The sequence below is a fragment of the Vipera ursinii genome (genome assembly GCF_947247035.1).
Source record: "Vipera ursinii genome assembly, chromosome: 5".
Lineage (NCBI taxonomy): Eukaryota > Metazoa > Chordata > Lepidosauria > Squamata > Viperidae > Vipera > Vipera ursinii.
Window position 1 is genome coordinate 30,656,964 of NC_139518.1, and position 24,939 is coordinate 30,681,902.

At 35.3% G+C, this 24,939-nt stretch overlaps 1 protein-coding gene across 1 annotated transcript in view; it reads left to right on the forward strand.

Annotated features, from left to right (window-relative positions):
• The window catches only part of SPHKAP (SPHK1 interactor, AKAP domain containing), a gene marked incomplete at both ends in the record, with an annotated part of 46,518 nt that overhangs the window by 5,374 nt on the left and 16,205 nt on the right, over window positions 1-24,939 (forward strand). The window contains 4 exons of the mRNA XM_083364942.1: window positions 1,771-1,881; window positions 19,966-20,025; window positions 22,851-22,985; window positions 24,364-24,613. Coding sequence (XP_083221068.1) covers window positions 1,771-1,881; window positions 19,966-20,025; window positions 22,851-22,985; window positions 24,364-24,613 — 556 coding nt within the window. The remainder of the gene's footprint in view (window positions 1-1,770; window positions 1,882-19,965; window positions 20,026-22,850; window positions 22,986-24,363; window positions 24,614-24,939) is intronic.

The following is a 24,939-nucleotide window of genomic DNA, read 5'->3' on the forward strand; positions in this document are numbered from 1 at the left end:
ACAGTATAATGACACATTTACTAATTCAGTTTCTCAATAAACTAGACCTACCATAGAATGGAACTTTAAATATCTCTTTCCTGCCATCTAGTGCTCATCCAGATTTCTGCATGTCAGACCTGGCACCTCTGCCTCATGCCTTATAGTTGTTGTTTTTTCCCCCCAAAAGGTCCTATTCCTGCAAACCCAGTGGCCATAATAGTCGATGGAAATCTGAAACAGTAATCACTGTCTTTTCTGCAAAAGAATTAGTATTTCAGGTCTTTTTATTGCTATCTAGTAATAATCTGAAGTTTTGCAACCCAGTTATATATAAGCTTAATCATGATAATAGTAAAATAATAATAGTACTGTATTATGAGGCTGCTATATTTCACATATTACTTGGAATTTATGCAAGGGCTGTAAATGTGATTTTAAAAGTTCTGGCCCATTAACTAGCATGGCCCCTAAAGGGAGAAAAAAAGTATCATAATGTGGTTTAGTCTGCATGCCTTACACAAATATTCATTTTTCATCAGTTTATAGTTATTATTATAAAACAGTTGTAGTTTATTTTTCATCATAATTTTTCTCTTTCTTTCTAGTATCTTTAATGTACTACTATGATGCATAGTTTTGATCACGACAATTTGCATCCTGTTGAAATGGGGGGATGCTGGGCACTTCCCTTCTCATCATTTGGAATCATAAACACATTTTCCTACAAGAGTTTATTTGCAAACAAATGTAATGTGGCTACTTATAATTTCAAACTAGCATTAGCATTTGAAAAATAAGGCCTCTCAATGAAAGGAGGCAAAATCATTTTTATGTAAAATGATAATGTCTCTTTCGTAAGAAAGTAAGTAATATACCAGGCTGCATTTTTAAAAGATTATTTAGTGGCATTCCAATAATTGGAAAAGGTTTTGCTTTAAGGCATTGTTCATCAACCACTAGCCCCTTCAGAGACTACAATACTAAGAATGTCAAGGCAGGAAAAGAGTTTGGAGTTTAAGAATAGAAAAATTTCTTCATTGGCTATGATTAAAGATGAGTTGGAGCATCCTCCAAGATTGGGATAAAGAAGTTGGAAAAAAGATTTTATTTCTAGTCCAATCCAGATAATTGACAATGATTTAATTAAGCCATAAATTAATTATTAGTTTTGTAGTTCATATACTTGGATTACTTTAATCTAGAGCTTTCCATTGCATTTACATTGAAATGAGTAAGTAAATTTTAACTCCAGATTACAGTATGAAATTAGAATGATTGTGATATTCTCCATTCTAGCATACTAGAATAAACCTTAATTAGTTTTCCTTGAATAGATGTAAATTGTGGATAAAGTAACCACAACACATGCACATACTATCTATTGATCTCTCCTGTACAAAATCATAATTTGTTTAATTGATTTTTTAAAATTTACTGCAGTTGATTTGTTGTAGCACCTTTAAATGGCATGGGTGAAAATAAAATTATTTTGAAAACCTTCTTTAACCAGTGCAACCTAGAACTAAGGAGAAATTTCCTGACACTGAAAACAATTTATCAGTGGAACGGCTTGCCTCTAGAAGTTGTGGGTCTCCATTACTGGAGGTTTTAAAGAAAAAATGGAATAGCTATTTGTCCAGAATGACATAGGGTCTCCTGTTTGAGCAAAGGGTTGAACTAGAAGACCTCCAAGGTCCCTTGCAACTCTCTTATTCTGCATTGTATATAATGCTGTATTCAGGCTCGTGATTTCATTTTGAGAAGGACTATGATTTTTTTCCCCAACAGGTTCTTTGCAGTAACAGCCTGCTAGAATCAACAGACTATTGGCTCCAAAATCAGAAGACACCATGTCAAATTGGCATCATGGAGGATAAGATGGATAAGAATTGCACTTCTGTAAGTCCTTTGTAGAGGAGGATATGTAGAGTCATAGCTGTGAAAGAGCATTTGTCACAATAAAATTGCATATAAATTAGTTAAAGGAAAGTAATGCCTAATGGAATTACTGATTATTACTGAACTGAATTGAAATGAAAGTTATTCAATGATATAATTATGAGTGTGTTTTTTTTGTTGGAAGTGGCGCCTATGATCTGGCAGTTGTTTTTCCCTGTAGGGAGAGTGAGAACATGGGATTCAGGATGAAAGAACTATGCATGCCAAAGAAGATAGGACAAACAATTACTGTCATTTCATTTAATATTTTAATTTATGTTCTTAGAAATGAGGCATGGATTTTATTGGGGTGGGGACAGGAGAATAAAGAAACAGAAAGGTATACACTTAACCAAAGCAACCAAGAAAAGGTCTTACTTGACATGGTGTAGATAAGTATGGTGTGACTAAGAGGGATATTTAATAATACCGTAGAATCTACAGGATAGATGGACCTGCTTGCTAAGATAAACAAAGGGAGCCCTTAAAATACAAAGTATAGAAACAAAAAAAGATCATTGGTTTAGGAGATTGCTAAGCAAATTTATAAATGCTTTTCGAAGTCTTTTCTAATTAAGGAACAGAGTATGCATCTAAACTGAAATATTACATTTATTAATTCTGTTCTTAAAATAACTCTGAATTGCCATCAGTATCAGTTTTAAATATTTTAGAACAGTCATCTCCAATCTGAACTCTTTCACATGCATGGGATCACAGTACCCGTAATTTCAAGCCGTATTGGTCAAGATTTAGACTTTTTAAAATTAGCTTTGCATCTTTTGGCTGTGTCCTCTCCCTCTGTTTGAAACCTAAGTTATTATTAGTAATTATATATATATTTAGTGCTCATCTGTTGCTTAGTGCTTAATTTTAAAACACCTTAATTACATATCACCAAGGAAAAAGAAAAAAATAGTTTCAGGAGGTTAGAGCTATAGCAATAAAATAGCCATGGCTATTTCCTGAGGATAGTTTCTCAGAACTTCACAGTTTTGCAAATAGAAAGCTAATGCTTTGCTTTAAATGATTAGATTCATAGGGTCCTAATGATAGCTAATAATATGGATTACTTCCAAGATAAATGTTCTCTGCTTCAGCTTTGCACATGTCCATTGCTGCGATTTGATCACAGTACTAGTCCATCTGCTTTATGCCTGTCTGTTAATTATTTGCTGCCTAAAAGGGGGAGTCAGGATAATTAACTTATGTAAAACCTCCCTATCTGATTTTCCCAACCTGATGCTATAGTACATAGCATAAATTATGGAATTAGTATATAATTTCCTTATTTTATATATTCATTACATTTTTCTTCTGGGAGCTCAAAATAACACACTAGGGTTTCCTCCTTATTTTGTTATCGCAATAACCCTGTGAGCTAAGTTGGCATGAAAGATGATGATTGGTCTAAACCAGTCATGTCAAACTGCCGGCCTGCGGGCCGGATGTGTCATGCTGAAACTGCGCATAAAATAAGTCAGTTGAGCATTCTATAGCATTAAAAATAAATCCCAAGTTTACTTATACAAGAAATATAAATACATTGTTCTTTCACATCATGTTTTTATCCCAATCATTTTGCAGCTGAAAGTCTATTTGTTCTCTCTATTTTAGACATTGTAGAATGGATGGAACCAATGTAGGTGGATCCCTATTCTTACTCTCTTTTGAGTATGGCTCCTACTTGATCATTACTCAGTTTTAATAAAATTATGAAGACAAACAGTTGACCTCTGTTACCCATATGCACAGCGTCATTTTGCATGTAAAAAGACATGCAACTGCAGCAGCTAAAATAGCATCTTTAGAAAGAGGTAGTCAGATACAGTTACACAGAGCATTCTGAATAATTTCATTTAATCTATATAATGGAATTGTTTCTGGAAACTGTAAAAATTCCAACTGATATATAAATTTATCCTCAGAAAATATTTTGACACTTTAAAGAAATATCCATATAAATAAAAATCTCAAACCTCTCTAAGTATCATTAAAAATGAAAATAATTTTAGTGATTGTCCACCTTTGAGTGATACTATAATAACTGGGTATTTAGAAAAGCTATAAGTAGTGGTATCCAGCAGGCCATTTGGTTGCTGGGTGCTTCGGTGAGGATCATCATTTTACAAACATGATATGTCTGTGATTTTTTTGAAATGGATTGCCAGGGAGAATTTAATACACTTTTGCCTGTGTAGTGTTATGATTTGGTGCTATCTTGGATCAAAAATCTCAGTGTGGCCAGAATTATTTCAGGTATAAACAAGAAGTGCCCTGCTAATTCTTAACATATGGTACCAAAGGAAGCAGATGGCAAGTATAACATAAATATTTATTGGCATATTTTTGTTAAGGATTTATCAGAAGTGACAATTAATTACATTAGAACCAAAAAGTAGTCAGCTTTCATTACAACAAAAGATTCATAATTATTTCTAAATGCTATAAAATATGCAGAAAAGGTTCTGTATGACCATGCCAAGTATTTATATGGAGAACAACTTGTAATATATTTATAAATTTACTGGAACATTTTTAAGATTGCATGATGGTGTAGAAACAAAAAGATAAAGTTAAGATGAAAGATAAATTTAATCTGTTTTGATTTATATTTAAGTTAAAGGAATTTAAGTCAATGCAATTAATATCACAATTTCCTATGTATTCAATGATTCCCCTTTTCTGTGACATTTTAATTTGCAATTTTGTGCCATACATTCTAGTGATTATATCCAGTAATTTTGGAAGTAACTATGTATCAACCAATGCATTATGGCATGTTTAGTAAGCCATGCTTCAAATAATTTTGGGTTAGGGTGAAGCAGAAAACTGAGGTCTGAATGAGACAGCTCTGCTTAGCAGAACTACCTTCACTTCTCTTGAAGGAGTAATGTAATTTGTGGGAGCATTTTGACTTGAAAAAGTCATCAATCTCGATGCTTATAATTAACTCATTGAAGCATGCAGCTCCATCATTCCTGGCTGCTTTGCTTCAGCTGAAGTCCTTTAGCACAGCTTGCCGGTGCCCAGCCTTTGGAACACCAACTGAGCTGAAGGTACAATCAGTTGAAAGGCACCTCAACTGAGCCTTCAGCTGAAGAGAAGCATTTTTTGCTACTTCAGCTGGTTCCTCAAGGCCTAAAGAGAAGCGATGCTTCTCTTCATAAGAGGATGTAGGTTTTAGAATGGACAAGTGTTGGGCAACTGAGTGAGTATGACAATTTCAGAATCATTACTGGAAATAGAAGAGCTACTTAAAGTGACTAATTCTCTGCCTTCTGCTGAACAATAGGTTATTTTGTACAGTATTTTTGTCAGCTAGCATCTGAATGTTAAGTGTTTCAAAGAGAAAGTTATATTGCTGCAGGTAGAAATGTTTTTATTTTTCTAGGTTCTGCATTTTAATGAGCCTAACCCAAAGGGAGAAATATAACAATCTAGAAATAGAGGTGAGGGAGAATTCCTTCATTTATGCTGCCCAAGTTATTTTCTAAGTAATGTTGAAAATCAGTTTTTTTAAAAAAACACCTTCTTGAATTGACGAATAAGACCTGTAAAATTCATTGCTAGAGGTTTTTCTATGTTTTATGCCTCACTTTAGATTAATGTTTTTTTCCTGATTGTTTTTGCCTTCTTGAATCTAAACTTGAATTAATTATGGAAAACACCTGAAGTATAGTTAATTGCCTTCAAGTATAGATAATTTTGCTTTTAAAACTTTAATTTACTGTGGGTTTTTTTCCTTTACTCCAAGAGTAAATAATCTTTATAACTCTGAAGGCTATTAGTAGTCCTGAATGGTGCATCAAAGCTACATGTGTTTGGGTATGCATGTCCCTATACCGGGGTAGGCAACCTTGGCTCTTTTATGGCTGGCTCAGGAATTCTGGGAACTGAAGTCCACGAATCATAAAAGAGCCAAGGTTGCCTACCCCTGCCCTATACAATTTTATACCTAGTGAGCAGTAAAATTTCACAATACTGTACATAGCCACAGTTCCTGATAAATAGTCAAATTCCAAATATGATACTAATTCAAAATTACAGTAACATCTTTAACATTTAAAGATTTTTCCACAAATATGCTAATATACATTAATATACTATACTAATTGGAAAAGTGGTATTATTCTAGAGGTCAGGGAATGGTTGTCAGAAATGTCTATCTGTTCTGGAAGAGGCAATACTTTCTATCAAAGGATGCAGCAATATGTGTTATTATGGCAGAGATTCTGTGATGCCATAATAATTTCATGCATTGTTCATATTATAGTAGTGAATTAATTGGTAAACCAATGACTGTTGATAAGTATAAAATATAAGGTTTTATTTCAGTTCCTTCTTAGTTTGTATCTTTCATTTGCATTTTTACTTTAAAGGTTTAAGCTTCAAGATTGTTTTTTGGGGGGGAAACAATAATTTTAAAATATATTTTCATTTTCTTTACTAATCTGTGCTGCAGAAATTCTGATCACTATTAGATGGCACCAAAGAAATACAGAACATTCTTTTTTTTCTGTCACAGTATGATTATGTGCATTTTTACAGCACAGATTTGGAAGGCCAACTTTGAAACAAAAAGGAATTAAATAGAAAACTGGCATGCTGCCAAGCAAGACATGGCTTTAGCATAGTTATTTACGGAAATGCCTTGGGACCCCTTAAAGGTCCCATTAATATAAGTGAGAGTATCTAGAGTGCCTTATGTTAAATGAGTAGTTTGTGATTGGCCTTGCCACTGAGCATTCATTCTGTTAATAGTAAATTCTCCCCCTGGCAGCTTTCTTTTAAGAGCATCCAGCAGATGTTCTTAAAATTCCTAATTGTTCCTGACCTAAATGCATGAAGATGACCAGTGTTTCTGAAATTTCATATTGCAGTTATCATTTTTTTTTATTTCTTAAAGTTCCAGATTTCTCTCTCCCTCCTTTTTGTAACTACTTCTTATTAAGTGAATTAATTTTCAGCAAAACTATATGCTATTTTTAAAATCTTGCTAACCAAGTTTCACCCAAGTTAAGACTGTGACAGGTGTCTACCTTGCCTCAAATCCAAATACTGATGATCAACGCCTCTGGTGATTCAGCTATTGTCTATTAAGGAATCTCAGTGTAGTTTGCTTCAACGTTTGGGCATTATGTTTCATGGCAGCTGTGTGGAATAAGAAGTATAATGGTGATATAACTCATCCCCAACATATACTGTAGCTGGGAAGATGGGCTAATGACATTCTTACCATGTTATTTAGGTAGGAAAGTGAATAAAAATAAGGGCGTTCTCAACTTATTTAGAAGGGCATCTGGCTCAGTTCCATCCAACAGCCCCAACTCTATCCTGAAGTAAGGGATTGCTTTTATCTGTTGTGAATATCCAAAATTGTTTAAATGAGATAGGTGGCCATACATCAGGAATCCTCAAACTTGGCAACTTTAAGACTGTGGACTTTAACTCCCAGAATTCCTCAGGCAGCTTTGAAGTCTACAAGTCTTAGAGTTGCCAAGGTTGAGGACCCCTGCCATATATATGTTGAAATAATAATAATCACTGCTACTTGTTATTGCACTGATTCCTCTGTCAGCAATATTGAGTATGTTAGCCCATGACTATCAAATATCAAAAACATCTGCCAGGTTATCCCACTTCCTTTACATGAATGATCTAAACTGATTGGGGGGAAAAATCTGAAATAGAATTGCTACTCAACACTGTCTGTACACACAGTCAAGATACTGCAGGGGAGTTTGGACTAAACAAATGTGCCATTTTCATCATTGACAGAGGAAAAATAATGAAAATTGAAGGAATCAATATGCCTTATGGAAATAACATCAATAATCTGAATGAATATGATCATTACAAATACCTGGGCATTCTTCAAACTGACAACATCAAGCACACTGAAGTCAAGAAGAAAGTTAGAAATGAATACATCATAAGGGTGAAGAAGATCTTAAAATCCAAACTCAATTTGGAAGTACCATCAAGGCAGAATTGAGAAGACAGCAGTATTGCTAAGCACGTTGATTTGTGCTTAGATTGTAAGCCACCCTGAGTCTTCGGAGAAGGGCAGGATATAAATGGGATTAAAATAAAATAAAAAAAAAATAGCAAATGTTGCCTCTGCAAAGAAGCTGAAGAAACAATGGACCACCCAATTAGCTACTGCAAGAAGATTGCACAGACTTACCAAAACTAATGACAAAGTAGTAGTAATGGTACACTGAAATATCTTGGAAGATCTACCATTTGCTTGCAAACAAGAATTGGTGGAACCACAAAATAGTCAAAGTCAACCAATGCCCTTCAAATGAATAGAATACTAGCACTACTGTAGCACTCCAACTAGCAGGCTTATGTCCGACACCTGTGGCGAATTGATGAAGACTTCACTAGATTGCTCAATAAATGATGGGCATCAATTTGCAATGAAATGATTATTATTGCTGTCTTACATTTGGTATATTATAGCTGTGTTTCACAGTAGCTGAAGAACTACAGGAAAATGTTCTAATTTAGCAGGTACTTCAGTCTAACATTTCTGACATATTGACATTTTGCACTTTTTAAAATGTAGGTGTTTAGAAAGGAATACTGTAAAAACAAAACCATGTCTAACAAAACAGTATTCAGAAAACAAATTATTTTAACCTTAATCCAGTAGAAAACGTAATTTGTACAGCCATGTCAAGAATACTGTGTGAAATGTTCACATATGGTATTCATACAAGGCAATAATATTTCATATCTTGTTTTGCACCTCACTGTTCCTATAAATAAATTCAGGTCTACCGATTGCAAAACAGTTTTCTCTAGCCTGACGCTGTACAGAATTCCCAGCAGGTATAAAATTATTCCTCACTGATTGAACATCTGCTGACAGAACTGAGTTAATGGGACCGTTTGTCAAAGGTATTTTTTCATAACAAGAAAAAAAATTCTAGTTCTCCCCCTCCTTCACAGACTTATGATCCATACTGAACCCTCAAAGTAGACGTTAAGATAAATTTATTTATTTATTTTTATTTATTTAGATTTATATACCGCCCTTTCCCGAAGGACTCAGGGCGGTTTACAGGGTATTTAAAAGAAAATCAATACAAAAGTTAAAACAAATTTAAAAAGATTAAATGAAACCCTGAGAAAAAATAAAAACCCAGTTAAAATTAAAAATTAAAAAATTCTCAGCCTGGGCCAGAGAGCTCGAAGAGCCAGGTCTTCAGGTCCCGGCGGAATGAATGGAGGTCGGGGGCAGTCCTAAGCTCCGCGGGCAGCTGGTTCCAAAGGGCAGGCGCACCCACTGAGAAGGCCCTCCCCCTGGGTGTTACCCGCCGGCAATCTTTAATCGGCGGCACCCTGAGAAGGCCCTCCCTGTGGGAGCGCACTGGACGAAGGGAGCTTGATGCTGGCAGCAGGTGTTCCCTCAAATATCCCGGACCCTCGCCATTTAATAAACAATAGTAATAAATGTCAAATTTATGCTGTGTAAATTAAAGTCAAGGCTTAGGCTAATAACAAGTATGTATTAATGTTCAGCTAAACCTCTCTTCCCTAGAATTATACAGTGGCATTTAGGATTTCATGAGGGTATATTTAAATTGTCACATTAATTGAATTGATGACTCCAGTTGAAGTGAACAAGTTGACAAGTGCTGATGATTCACAGTTCACATAAGATGGCCACAGAAGTCTCAAAGAAAATAGTGCTATTTTTACAGATTTTTAATATCATATGTGTTAAAAATAGGCAGGAAGTAACAAAATAAGAATTATTGTCACAACAGTGTCTACTTTAACTAACAAGGGCAGACAATTCTACAGGCAGATGCTGTAAGCATAGGTATTTCAGCACTTTTTAACCTTTTCTCCCTTCTTTTCTTTAGTTTAATGGCACAATCCATATATATTTGTTCTTCCATGTTCTAGGATAATAAATTGCAGGAGTGAGAGTACCAGGGTTTGTACTATATGATTTCAGAATGCAAATAGAATACAATTTTTAAAATTCCTATGGACAGGAATAAAACTGTAGCAACAATCTTCAAAGTAAACTTAATAACTGCAAAGAGAAAAATTCTTCTCCAGCCTTCAGTTTATTGTCCTAGTTTACAAGATACAAGAGTTTTGTGTTGATCTGATAAAATGGAAGGTAATGGTCTTCCATTTGGAGTCCAAAGCAGTATGATCCATTCTATCCTTTAGATACATTTTTCTGATGCATCGCACGAATAATAGGCTTGATTTCATTCTGTAGGCTTCTGTTCCTGAACAGTCCTCATTATTTAGAAGTAAAAACAAACAGATTTTAGCTGCCTAAAAAAAGGAGAGCAAACATCAAAAGAAAAAATATTTTTTAAAATATTGAAAGAAACACTGTATTGGCAAAGCACTGAAATTAAAGTCAGTATAATAGAGAACAAAAAAGAGCCAGTTTGGTATAGTGGTTAAGGCATCAGCCTAGAAACTAGGAGACTGTGAGTTCCAGTCTCGTCTTAGGCATGATCCTAGCTGGGTAAGGAAGGAGCAATGGCAAACCACTTCTGAAAAACCTTGCCAAGAAAATGCTAGGGAATTGTCCAGGCAATGAAGATTCAAGACTGACTCAAAGGCAGCTGCCTTCCCACCCCAAAATAAATGGAGAACAACAAAAAAAAGGCACACTAGAAGAAGTGGTTTAGGAAAAATATTTCAGGAATGTATGGCAATATATTTGTGGTAAAATTTTATATATTAATCTTCAATACTTCAGTGCAAAAAGTATAAAATTAGCATGAATTATTGGAGGAGAAACATTTTGATTTATGATAGTCAAAAATCAAGAGCTCAGTAGCATTTTTTCAACTTGGTTTTTTAAAAACAAAAGCTTTTGAGAGCTGCAACTCAGTTGATCAGATTAATAAGGTAAAGGTAAAGGTTCCCCTGCACATGCGTCATTTTCAACTCTATGGGCCAGTGCTCATCTCCGTTTCAAAGGCAAAGAGCCAGCGCTTGTCCGAGGACGTCTCCGTGGTCATGTGGCCGGCATGACTAGATGCCAAAGGTGCACGGAATGCTGTTACCTTCCCACCGTAGTGGTCCCTATTTTTCTACTTGCATTTTTACATGCTTTCGAATTGCTAGGTTGGCAGAAGCTGGAACGAGTAACAGGCGCTCACTCTGTTATGCGGCACTCGGGATTCGACCCGCCAAACTACCGACCTTCTGATCAACAAGCTCAGCGTCCTAACCCACTGAGCCACCGCGTCCCATGATCAGATTAATAGAGAAGCTAGATTGATGCAGGATATAATTTGGGATGACAGTGGGAAAAGATGGGGGGGTGTTAAGTAAATACAGGGTACAGATGAGACAGTTTTTGAATATCTTATTAAATAGCAATTGTACTGTGTTAAAACATTGTATTAAGGTTTTCTGAGTTTGGCTAAATCCTTTTAATGTATGTAAGTTCAACACTTTCTTGTTTAAATGAGCTAGATAGTTTGCTACTGTGAGATCTGTAAAACAGCATCCAAAGAGGTTAAAATGCTCTGCTATTACTTTATCCTTATTCTGAGTCTTAATGTTGAAATTATGTCCATTTATTCTTTTGCACAAAATCCAGCTTCTCTGTTCTATGTAGAATCCAGAGGAGCAGTGCTGGCAAATGATGACATTTGTCACATTGGAAGGAGAGCATATGAAAGTACTACTAATGTTACAAAATTATAGGGCCTGTGATGGTGATGTTGGGGTAAATGTGGGCAAAGAAGACATCCTGATTTGTTGCCAGGTCTAGTTCCCCTATCAGCATCACTGTCCTACTTTTGTTGCTTCTGAGAAACTGCTTCAGGTTGGATGCTTATTTACATGTAATATGTGTCTGCCACCCAGTCCTGAGAAAATGTAGTGTCATTGTCTGGTATGGCAGGTAGCTTATTAAGGTTTATTAAAGGTTAAGGTTTATTAAATTTATATGCCGCCCTTCTCCCTGAGGACTCAGGGCGGCTCACAACAATAAAAAAGTTAAAAGATATAAATACAAAAATTAAAATTAGTTATGTGTTTGGGTGAACTAAGCTGTATTTTTTTTTTCCATAGCATTTTCCCACAAGTGCAGGATCCATTTTTTTTCCAGAGCAGCTGAGTGTTGATCCATGGTTGTGACTGACCAGCTAGTATGAATAAGGCTGCTTTTATGTAACCTGATACCTTAGCCACTAGATCAAGTTGGCTCTCTAGCTTGACCTGTAAATATGAGCTTTAAATGACAATTTAAAAAATAGTCTGAAAGGTGCTACCCAGTTAAAGTAACCTGGGATTCTTCAGTAGTATTATTTTTTTGATAGTGGGTATATTTGTCAGTCATACTATCTTATGATAACACTAGTACCAAGAAATCTAACTTTCAGATGGCTTCTTATCAAAAATTTAGTAGCTAACAACAATAGAAAAACCTTACATTCTTTTTATGTGTTGAGGAAAACGGAGAATAGACACTAGATGAGGATTAAAAGTCTATTTAAGGAAAAAAAAATCCAGTTTCAAAGACAATGACAGCAATTGTTGACTCCTTTTTCAGATTTTTAAATAACTAGTGACAACATTGTGTATGTTTGCAAGACCCTGTAGGGGTATGCAAATATTACTAAGCTGAATAGTATAAGAAAATTGAAGGTGATGAAACTAAATACAGATGAGCTTATAAAAAAATCCATAATTTTATTTAGCCATCTTGTGATATTTACTCACTGCTTCAGTAGCTGAAACAAAAGAAAAGCTTTGGAATTGGGGCTCTAAATACATACACACAAACATACACGCACTTCATATTACAAAGAGGGGAAAACATTTAGTTTTTCCCCCCAAATACTACGTAAATACTCCTTCCATCCATCCAACTATGAATATCGGTTTGTATGTGCGTGCGCTGGCATGTGTTTATTGTTACAGTGACTCATTACATTTAATTGTCACAGCTGGAAGTATCATAAAATTGTGCATAGTAAACAGCAGGATAGTATTTTAAGTCACAGGAAATCCAAGGGTAAATCTTTAGAATTTTAAATAATTAAACCAGTCAATACAGTCATACACAAATGCTTACAATAATGTTCTTTTAAAAAAGACATGATTTTGGCAATAAGAAATATAATTCTATTACTTATTTAAACTGACCAATAACTCTCAAATATCTAACAGAATAAAATTCTGTCAAATACTATCATAAGAAACATGCATACTCTTTGGGAATTATTATTGGGACTGTCCATATAGTGCTATTTATTTGTATTTGTTCATAATTTAGAGTTTAAAGGCTGCACAATTCAATAGTGACTCATATAATGTTATTAATTCACTATAGTCTAATAATTCATAATAGCAAACAGGTCAGATAACCACAGAGGTCATTCTGATAAAATTGTTCCGAAATAGATAAATAAATGAGAAGCCATTACATTTTCACATACAGTCTTATATGTAATCATATAATTTTATTTATTTTTTTGCTTATTTATTTAGAAAATGTATATAGCTGTCACTGTCACAAAAAGTGATTCCAGGCAATTTATAAGCAGAATAAAAGGCCTTCTTGACCATATCTGACATCTGCTGTTCAAGCAAGAGCTGCAATATAGGAAGACCCCCAGACTGTATACCAGTCTCGAAAGGAGAAGTGCTATGCATCCATGCTCAAAAATGCAGTATCCTAGATCTGGCTGGCCAAATACCCACAGTTACTCATCCTTGGTAGGATTGAGTTGGAGACAGTTCCTCCCCATCCAAACAGGACAACTTTCGGATACTATGACAGAACTATGACAGTTTCACTTAGATGCTCTGTAGTTGGAAGATATAATTATTATCATCAGCCTCTTGTTGATACCGAACTCCAAACTAGGAGATGACCTCAGCCAGCAGTTTCAATTAGATGTTGAAAAGGAGTGGACAAAGAGTAGAGTCCTGCGGTACCCCCCACATGCTGGACCACTGCAATTCCTCATTGAATGTTCTTGCCAATAGTAGAGAATCTATATCAACAGGATTGAACTGTTAGGTTCTGCTGTTGTCAGAACTTGTTTGTTTTCTTTGTGATGTCAAAATCCACTGTCCTGGGCACTGATTATATTATCTAGCCCGGTAATGAAATATCTTGTCAGAAAACAGCCAAATGATGTGTTCTTTATTAAGCTAGACTGGAGGGTCATCATCTTTACGAGGTGGAATGGAATCTGAATTCATCTCCAGGGTAACATAAAAAGACTTTTTTCTGAATTTACTAAGAAATGAAGAAGAGATATTTGAAAGTTCAGCTGGAAATCTGCCAGAAAATTGTTTTGTCTGACAAACAGAAGTTTGGTATCAATCATCAGTGACTGACATAGCCAAGTGGTGTCAAAGGGCGGTAAGGCAGCAGACTGGTGCTTTTGCTTTTCTTAGTAATTTTGACAAAGCATAAATGCAATTTATTTTATATGACAGGTGCCTGCTCAGCATTTTGATGCCCCTCAGAAGAATTGGAGCTGGTCAATAGACTGGGAGAGCAGATAACTACTTTGCTGAGGATATCATTTTTTTTTTGCATTAGGATGCCTCTTACAGTATTAAAAACAAGGCATAGAGTTTCATTTCAGAAATGAAAAGCTGAAGCTAAATTTGAGAAAAGTTGGCCTTTTGCCCTTAACTTTATGAATTCTAGAGCTGTGTTTTGCTTCTCACCAAAGAAATATAATATAGAACAATATTTTCATTCCTATCCTTTAGCTGACTCTAGTGTTTGCAAAAGATGTTCATCCAAATGCTAAAAGCACTCAAGGGAGCCAAGATTTTGAGCTCCTCATGACCCATCATAATACTGTGGGGAAAAAATTATATGAAATTATGAAGGCATAACAATCTCCTCCATAATGCATCTTAATTTATTTCCAATCTGACCAAAAAACCTGAAATGTGAATATGATTTGATAAATAGAGCATGTAAACTGGGCTGGTGCAATGGAAAGCAATGTGGCATAGACCAATACAAGACCATAGACCAATACCAAACTTGTAGTTTGACTTTGCAAATAGATTGACTATTAAAAAGAAGTTGTGGTAGATTAATGTGTTAGATTCAGATTAGACCAGTTGAGTAGAAAAGTTATGGTTGGAACAAAATCCTCCTAATTTTCTATTATGTGTCCCACCTCCTCCAAAAAATCACTTTCCTTCAGTCAAAAATGATTTTTTTTAATCTAGAAGAAACATGCTTATAGTGGGGAAAACTGTATAAGGAAAAAAAAGCACATGATTGATATTGAAATACAGAAAAGGTAGACTGATGTCTTATATGCAGTGGTTCTCAACTTTTTCTTCACCATGTACTCCCTTTAAATACCTTTTTGGCTACAGACAATGACAAAGGCCACCAAGACTTAAGGCTTAATTAATAACATTTCTTCCAGCCTTCACAGACCCCTTGTGATAACATTGCAGCTCCTCAGGGGTCCATGGACCACAGGTTGAGAACCACTGTCTTACTGTATATGAATATACTCTTCATTCAAAGAGTCATTCTACTTCTACTGTAACTATGGAACCAGTCTAGACAGTTGAACAAAATATATTCTTTCTATATCCTCCAAAATACGGGGTGAAAAAAATCCATATGAACAGGACAAGTAATTTACAAGGTTACGTCTGTATAACCTACCCTTAACATGTGGGTCTAATGCTTTATACTGATCTTGACACCCAGAGCAGACAGTTATATTTGCAATCATGAAAGAAAAATTATTAACATGTGTGAAAAATCTGAGTATCCATCAGACTAGGAAAGTAATATACAAATGATATGATATTGGAAATAACAAAACTGAACTATAATAAACTCAACTACCTTTACTAAATCATCCTTGCCTAATGTCATGTCTGCTTTAAGCCTGTCTCATTATTAATGCTTTTTGTAAAGTATATAATTTTCACTTGGAAGATATTTATGATAGTGGTCATAAATGTGAGAATACTGGATGATTTCAATTTCAAATGATTTTTCACTGTCAGTTTCAGTTTCACTGATAGTAAAGAGAAATGGTGGATGCCATCAGATGTATGCTCCAAAGAGGAACTTGTAACACACAACCATATGGACTATTTTTCAGATTTTGGCAAAACAGATTTTATTAATGCTGATAGTACAAGAGGTTTACATACAAGAGAACATTCCTAGCAAAATCCAAGAAGGAAACAGCAAATGATGGGGTAAGGAAGGTGGCTCCTTATAGGCTAAGGCAGCCTTAAGATTGTTCTGCAGCTTTATTCTCTTAATGCCAACTCTTCAATAATCTTTATCACTGTAGAATAGATAATTTGCAAGCTGAATCACTTCAGCTGCTCCAGCTGCTCCAGTCAAGGTTCCCTATAAGATAGACTGTGCTTTCCACATCTATGAGTAGAATTGTACTGGAGGCTCTAAATAGGAGTTGGGGGATGTTTGTTTGTTTGTTTGTTTGTTTGTTTGTTTGTTTATTTATTTATTTATTTTATTAAATTTGTATACCGCCCTTCTCTCGAAGGACTCAGGGCGGTGAACAGGGCATATATAAATAGAAAATACAAAAATTAAAAGAGAATTAAACAATTGCCCAATAAAAAACAGTAACAATATAAAAACCCATTAAAAACCCTAACGTCCCCTATCAGGCCAGGCCAGCTTGTTCAAATAAATGGGTCTTCAGACCGTGCCGGAAGGAGCGAAGGTCCGGTGCCGTCCAGAGCTCAACTGGCAGTTGGTTCCATAAAGCCGGAGCGCCCACAGAGAAGGCCTTCCCCCTGGGGGCCACCAGCCGACATTCTCTGACCGGAGGCACCCTGAGGAGGCCCTCTCTGTGGGAACGCACAGGGCGGAGGGAAGTTGACGCCGGCAGCAGGTGGTCCCTGAGGTACTCCGGACCCATGCCATGTAAGGACTTAAAGACCATAACCAAAACCTTGTTTTTCTTTTTGAGCTGACTATTCTGCTAGGAAGCCTTCAATTCAATGCATCTCAATATTTTCATGTTGTTATTCAATGGCAATTGTATTAATAAGCCATTCTTTGTGGCAGAATTTTCTTGACTATTATTACATATATGTAATACATATATGAATACATATATGAAGCAATGGATGAAATCTAATCAAAGAGAGAAGCAACATAGAACTAAGGAGAAATTTCCTGACAGAACAATTAACCAGTGGAACAGCCTGTGAATGCTCCAACACGGAAAGTGGTGAATGCTCCAACACGGAAAGTTTTTAAGAAGAGACTGGACAGCCATTTGTCTGCCTGAGCAGGGGTTGGACTAGAAGACCTCCAAGGTCCTTTCCAACTCTATTATTATTGTTATTGTTATTGTTATTACTATTATTATGTATTTTCCAGGAAAAACAGTAATAAGCTGAGTATTTTAAAAAACTCACAAAAGACATCGTTATGCACAAGTTATTACCAAACTTAAAATATTCTGTACATAGGATTGCTTTATAGTGTATCTTTATGGCAAATATTTTCTGTAATGTAGCCAAGCATAAATTTACATGGTTGAAGTGACAATCACCATCCAAATGACTTATTTTAAGATTCATTTTTTTAAATATATGTCTAGAACAATGCAAAGACAACATTTTAAAGTAAAATAATATATTATCTTTTCTTGAGTTTTCCTTTCTGGGTTCAATTTGTCAATATATTGTGTATCTGGTTGCCACAGCCACTGTATTTTTTTTTACATGGAATCAATGCATATTAATGTACATAGGCATAAATGAAAACCAGATAAATATAAAACCTTAAACTGAATTGTGCTATGACACATTGCTGATATTTGTTCTACAGCCAGCAAGCTTTCTTTCTGACTTTAATTTCAGTCCCAAATCAACAACAAAAAAGTTGTGATTTGTTTAAAAGAGATATAATCAGGGCTTTTTTTCTCATAGAACGCCCAGAATGGAGTTCCGGCACCTTTTTTGGATGGAACCTTGTAGGGTAGGCAAGGCAGGTTGTATGACCTGTGTGAGTTCCAGCACCTTTTTCTTTTACAAAAAAAGCACTGGATATAATTGTCTGTTTTTTTTATAAATATCAGAGAACATTATCATCATGTTATAGAACAGCATTTGCTGAAATTGTTTTCAGATTCCTCATGGTCCTATACTGCTAATCTGGCTTCATTACTTGTATTTGATCAGTTTCTATATTATGATTAACACAAGTTTTTTTGTCATGTACATCTGATTGCAATACTGTTTTTTTCTTTAGTTTCATCTGACAAATTGACTTGGAACATAGTTCAAATGAATATATTTAGAATACAGTCCCCAGTGCTAGCATATCCAGAAACCAGATTGTGGGCAATCTCAACAGAACTGATTGATATCATAAAGAATGGAGTCTTTTTTTGTGATGATTTCAAGAAAGTGCAAGTTGCCCCAAAAATTATAAGATTGTTTGATCTATCTGTGCTCACCTATGTATAGTACAGGGTAGTGATGGCCAAGAAAGGATAAAATCTCTTTGACCTCTATAAAGTACCATTTAGAGTCTTTGCTTTAATTCTCTTTATATTCACGCATAGGCTATATATGCTAAGACAGTCACGCTCTACTAATATTTATTTTTCTCCTTGTCCTTGTAATGTTTTCCTTACCTCATCCTCAGCCAATGAGTTTGACAGGCTTAAGCTCCTAGCTCTACCAATAATATAATATGTTTTTCCTTGTAGGGGAAGGAAGCTAGGTCAGACTGAGAATATATGTATCTTGTCTATATATCCAGGATTTAAAGATTGAAACTGATCGCATTTCCAGAGAGTGATTAGGACTTTATAATTGGGATTGCTGAGAATAAGTTGGATGGTGCATCCCATTCCAGTCTTGGAGCTTATAGGGAAACATATATAAGAATCAAATCAAATCAAATCAATTGAAAACCATCTAAAGAAAACACCAAGAAATAGCACAAGTCATGGAAATTAGTCTTTAATCCAAATAATTTCTCACTATCTGTGTCAATCCTGGAATTGATAAATTGATAAAGTGTCATGGACAGAATATTGGACAAAGTTTGGTTGTGTTAAGATCCAGTTTTATTTCTCTTTTTAATTTTAGAAAAAAATGTAAGGCTACAGTTCTCAGCCTGCTTTACTATTGGCTGTATTGTCTGGGATTGCTGAAAGTTTTTATACTCTAATCTGCCTCTGCTAGCTAATTCCCACTGACTCCTTACTGTGTACCTAGTATTCTTCTACATTTGGCATTCATTGAAATTTCAAACAGAGCTTCTTATGCTTGTATGTGTGTATAATAGTACTGCTGATAAGAGAGAATATTTGTAGCTCAATGAACTTTGGGGAATTTGGTACTCTGAAAGTATTGCTCCTTGATTATACTATATACAGAGGAACATTTATAAGTGTCTTGTAATTTTTTACTTGCATCAAAGAAATAACTAGGTATGGCAAAATTTCAGTTCTCAGCTAGTTTGTGTAGTACATAATCCAAATAAGAAACTTATTATTGATAGACAGTCCCATTGTTTCAACTGCACAATAGTTTGTGTCTTTGGAAAGGAAGATTTCTACTAAGAAATTCTCAAGAAAACCTTCTCATACCCCACCTCCAAATATATAAATATACAGATACTTGTCTTCCTTGTGTATGAATGGCTTCTTGGGTGCCAGGGGAAAGTCATCATTTATCTTTTACTGTTCAAAATCAAGCATCTTTGTGGAAAACATTGAATAATACTGTATGCAGTATAAAAAAAATTCACCCTGGGTCACTGAAGAATCCTAGCTAGTCTGATTAGGAAGGACAAAACATAAATCAATTTCTTATGTTCCAGATTAATTTAATAAAGTCCTTCTAAGTAACAGGCTACTTACTTTTGGACATTTTTTTGTGGTAACAGCTGTAATTCTGCAAAAGGACTTTAAGTAAAATGAGTTTATTTTTTGTCTCCAAATCGGTTTATAGATATTTTTCCCTGGGATCTGTTATAATCTATTCCCCCTCTCTTTTTTTCATTTGTCTTTCATACTCTCATTACAGGTGTGCTTTGTGAATCTGGATGCAGGCAAGGCTGATTACAACAGTGAATTCATGAAACAGGCAAGTGTTCTTCTAGTATACATGCAGTAGGATTCATGTAGGAATAGATCCAACAATATTTCCATGCAGCCTTGCAGCTCATGGTGTGATTTCGGTCAGTCACTCTTCTGCATCCAATTTATCTCACAGGATGTTTGTGGTGGAGAAAAGACTTAAGAAACCTGCTTAGGTATGTTGCTTTGAGCTTCTTAGATGGAAAATTGAACATGAATCCAATTAATTGTGAAATTCAATGCTTAAACACTATGACTGTTTCTCACATCTGGATTATAGAAATTTCAGCAGTTAGATATATATCTAGTCTCCACACAGAAACACACATTTCTAGAAATATCCTATCCACAGAGGCATTTGCACAGCCATAAGGCAACTGGCATTCAGTGATAAACTAATTAATAAAATTGTTGACAAAGAAGAAAATAGTTTCAACCCCCTTGTCCAGATTAGACACTATTCTTGCAAATGTGGGTTATGCTACTATTGTTCCATGGATTCCCTTCTGGTATTATTTTATATTATTATAATTATGTTGCTTGCACAGTCAACCCAATATTTAGACTGGATTTGTCACTTTTATTCACCTACCAAGTTCTTCCCAAAGACCCGGGATAGGCAGATGTTATTATTTAATAATATTAAAGGCATTGTCACAGGGTGTAATCTATTCAATTGCCTTATGCAATTGCCTAATGGGGATTTTCTTCAGTGCTCAAGTGGTGCTCCAGATGTTTACTGCTGATTACTATTGGTACTATCTTTCTTTTCTTTTACCACAGATGTTCTGCTTTTATTTGTAGACCTTTGTATCTTGTGATTTTTCTCCAGTTCTTTCTCTTCTGTTCTGCTCTTTACACACATTGCAACATCTATTATCCAGACATTTTGTCGTCTTATGATTGTTAAGTCTCTTATGATAAATATTTTTCTGAAATGTCTCAATTCATTTCTAGACATTGGAGCAGAGAATTGCCAGTAATCTCTATTTTGAAGATCTTATTCCACTGCTTTGCCAGTTTCTCATTGGACTATTTAAATAAGTTCTTTTTTAGATCAGCAGTCATCTCATTCCATTCCCAATAATTTCAGAATTAAATTAGTCTTGTAAGGATCTTTGAATTTAGAGTGTGGAAACTTCAATTCAAAAAATCATTTCTCAGTCTGGGTAAAGCACATGCACAAAAAGGCTCACGGCAACATCATTCTCACATTTAGAAAAGAGGTTTTATCCAAACTGTTCTTGTAGAGATAATGCATACTGGATAATTGCTCAGAAATTCCTTGGCAAACATCAAGTAAAATGATTCTATCAATACCTTCTGTGCTGAAGTTTTTCCTAATAAATTTATGACAATTAATTTTAAGCTGCCTTTTTTGTCTGCATACTTTTAAAAACCTGAAAAATATTTTTCCCTTCTAATTTTTTAATCTAAACTGATTAACTGATTTTTAATCTAAACTTATTGAGCCTTGGTGGAGCAGTGGGCTAATGCCTCCTTAAGTAACACCAGCTGTCTGCAATTAGTGCAGGTTCGCATCCCACCAGGCTCAAGGTTGACTCAGCCTTCCATCCTTCCGAGGTAGGTAAAATGAGGACCCAGAATGTTGGGGGCAATAAGCTGACTTTGTAATAATGCCGCTTGGGGTGTGTGTGAAAGCCCTAATAAGCAGGCATATACATAGAATGAAGGCTACTGCTAAGCTTGTAAGCCGCCCTGAGTCTTCGGAGAAGGGCGGGATATAGATGGAATTTAAATAAAAATAAAAATAATAAATATTCTAGTTGTTTTGTCACTTGTTCTTCCCTAATCTAACCATTTTAATTACTAAACACCCTAGGTTCCCTTCTAGACGCTTGTGTAGAAAACATTTTCATTATCTTGGTAAAGTCTATTTGACTGAAATGATTTTTTATTTTTTTTGTCTACACTTAATATTTAGTACGTTGGATTTAAGCACATTTTCAAAGTCATGGAAGAAGTTAGATCTTGATCTCCAGTGCAAATGTAGAACAGCAAAGGTTTCTGGTTCCAAACTGTATAACAAGGGAATGAAAATTTTTTCTATGATCACATTCCAGTTCAACAGCTGATTTTTTTTTTTAAAAAGCTTGGACTAATCTGTGATAATCGTGTGGAAAGTTTCTCAGTATCATTCAGGCCTGGTGCTCAAAACAAATACTTCAAAATTCTTTCATGTTGAGTCCTTTTGTGCTGATCTCTGATGGTTTGGGCATTTTATTACATTCTATCTACAAGTCTGAAGTTGGCTGAGCTCAAAATTATCAGTTTTTCTTATGCTTAAAATAGACTGAAGGAAGCAAATTAAGCTCCCCTCCTTGAACCAGCACCAGTCCACAGTATGCCAAAAACTGTTTCGGACAAATAATGAAGCCCCATCTGTGGGATGCAGGCAGCACATGAAACCACACCCCCTCCAGTCCGTGGAAAGACATCTCTCCACGAAATCAGTCCCTGGAGCCCAAAAGGTTGGGGGAGGGGCACTGGTCTAGTTAACATAGTTAACTAGAGGAATTTCTAAAAGTTGTACCTGATTCTAATCCAACAATTCTCAATCTTTTTCTAACACTAGAAATCATATAGCCCTTATTAGGCATGTAAATAAAAAACGTTAAAATGGATGGCTGAAATTGTGTGATCTCATAACATCTCCATTTTAAAATTCACCTCCGTTTACTATCAATGAGAAGTTCATTCTCAGATCATTTTTGAGGATGTCAGCAATCAGAACTATTTTATATTTGATAGCAAGGCTATGTTCACAAACACAATACAATCTGCCTCAAGATCCTGATTCTTGTATTTCAGAAATTGGTCAATATCTCTCCAAATCTTCCAAAGTTTATTGCCTCAATGAATGTACAGCCACCAAACGACAATGAAATTATTTTCCTGAGAGGATTAACTTCAGAAAATCTTCAGGCTGATTTTGAAGTGCCCCAGGTATGAACTTCAAATTAACCTTTAGAAATGCCTTCATACCCCGATCAATATTTCAGAAATAATTGCAGAAACATACAGAGGTGTACACTAGCAAGCTAGTAGCCAGATGAATGTTGTATACAAATGAATAAAATAAGGATGCTATAGTCCTATATCCATCTACATGGGAGTATGTCTCATTTATCTCAAGGGAACATAGTACTGAACAAATATATATAGAATTATACATGGTACCAAATGTGTAGGTTGGGTAGTTAGCATATATGTATGAGCAATAGCTGATCGAGTTTATTCAAACCATTGTCTTAGGATTTAAATTATATGCAATTCCCTTGAATGCAACACAGAAAATCAATTTGTATATGACTCAACTACAATATTGTGATCCTAATACTAAAATACATCTGGAGGCACTGGATTACATGAAGCCACTATGCATATTTTTAAAATTATGGTTAAACACAATGGGAGTTGCCCTGAATGAACATTACTCTAAACCTGATTGTTGCTACTATATATATGAATCTATATATTTCAAGAATTCTTATCTAGGCAATTTTTAATAAAACAGATTTTTTATCATATTAAAAATTTTAATTATATAAACAGAAGATTACATTCATGGAATGAGATTTGTTCTCACATAAAAGATTTTTTCATGAGCAGAAGGGATTCCATTGTGAGTGCAAGTTTCTTTTTGTGAACTAAAGCATTAGACTCAATCTAATTATAACTATTTATAAGAACAAATACCTGGTACCACCACTCATGTACAGAAAATAGCCAATTTGTAGCCATGGTTGGCAATGTCTCCAGACCATTCACTTCTTTAAGTGTTCAAACTAATCCACTGTAAACATTTTCAAAATATTTATAATCACAGGTACTCATCCATTGGCATCTATATATATACTATCAAAAGAGAGGTTTAACTGCATGAGAACAAAATGGCTCTGTTATTATTCTGGGACTGTATCAGAGCTAACTATACTTAGAATCAGGCTCCTATTCTGGGCAGATGTATTTGAGCTGTCCCCTTTCAAATTACATATCTTTTGACCCTGAAACAGGAAATGAATCTGAGAATACAGTAAAGAACAGAATCTGATATCAAGTTTAACAAAGTCATGCAAGCATATATAACTTGAACATACTGGCTCTTTATGTGATGCATATGTTCAGTGGAGCATACCCCTGAGTTTAGGATTGTAGCCCTTCAAGCAGAATATACATCATATCTTGTAAATGTTATGAATGCGATATTTTTACACAAGAAATAACTTGGGAATCTGAAAAAATGTATAAAATATTCCTTATTTTTATCTCATATTTGCATAATTTCCATGTGTTGTTTCCTTCTTCCCCCTCTGTCCCCTAGTGTTCTTGGCTGGCAGATGTATGTCTTCTTCAGTGTGCAAGAGGAAACAGAAGGAAGAACACAAGCTGCATCATCTTTGAAATAAACAAGTTTCTGATCGGCCTGGAGCTCATGCAGGAAAAGCAGCTGCATGTAGAGGCTGGCAGCTTGAAGCCAGAAGATGATACTAACTGCTCTGTGTCTTCAATAGAAGAAGATTTTCTCACAGCATCAGAACACTTTGAAGATGAGGATGATGAATATAAACAGGGTAAAATCTGGGGGCCTGAATGCGGATTCATAACCGTCTGTCTTACTTAGGAGCAGATGATTGATTAATCATGTGCAATCCAGTTGATAGGCACTTTTAGCATGCATAGACCTTCTTCAGGATTATCTATCCCCCCCAAGTCTTTCACACCGTTCAACAGTGCAGCTATGAGTGCAATAGTTGAGTGTCCTCCTAGCTCCTGATCATTCTCTTCTTCCTATCACCTTTCTCAAAATGAGAGAAAAGAAAGACAAAATTAGAGTCTTCGCATAAAGGGCCCAGGATATGACAATTTGAATCTGGTAATTTGTGCCTTGAGTGAGAAT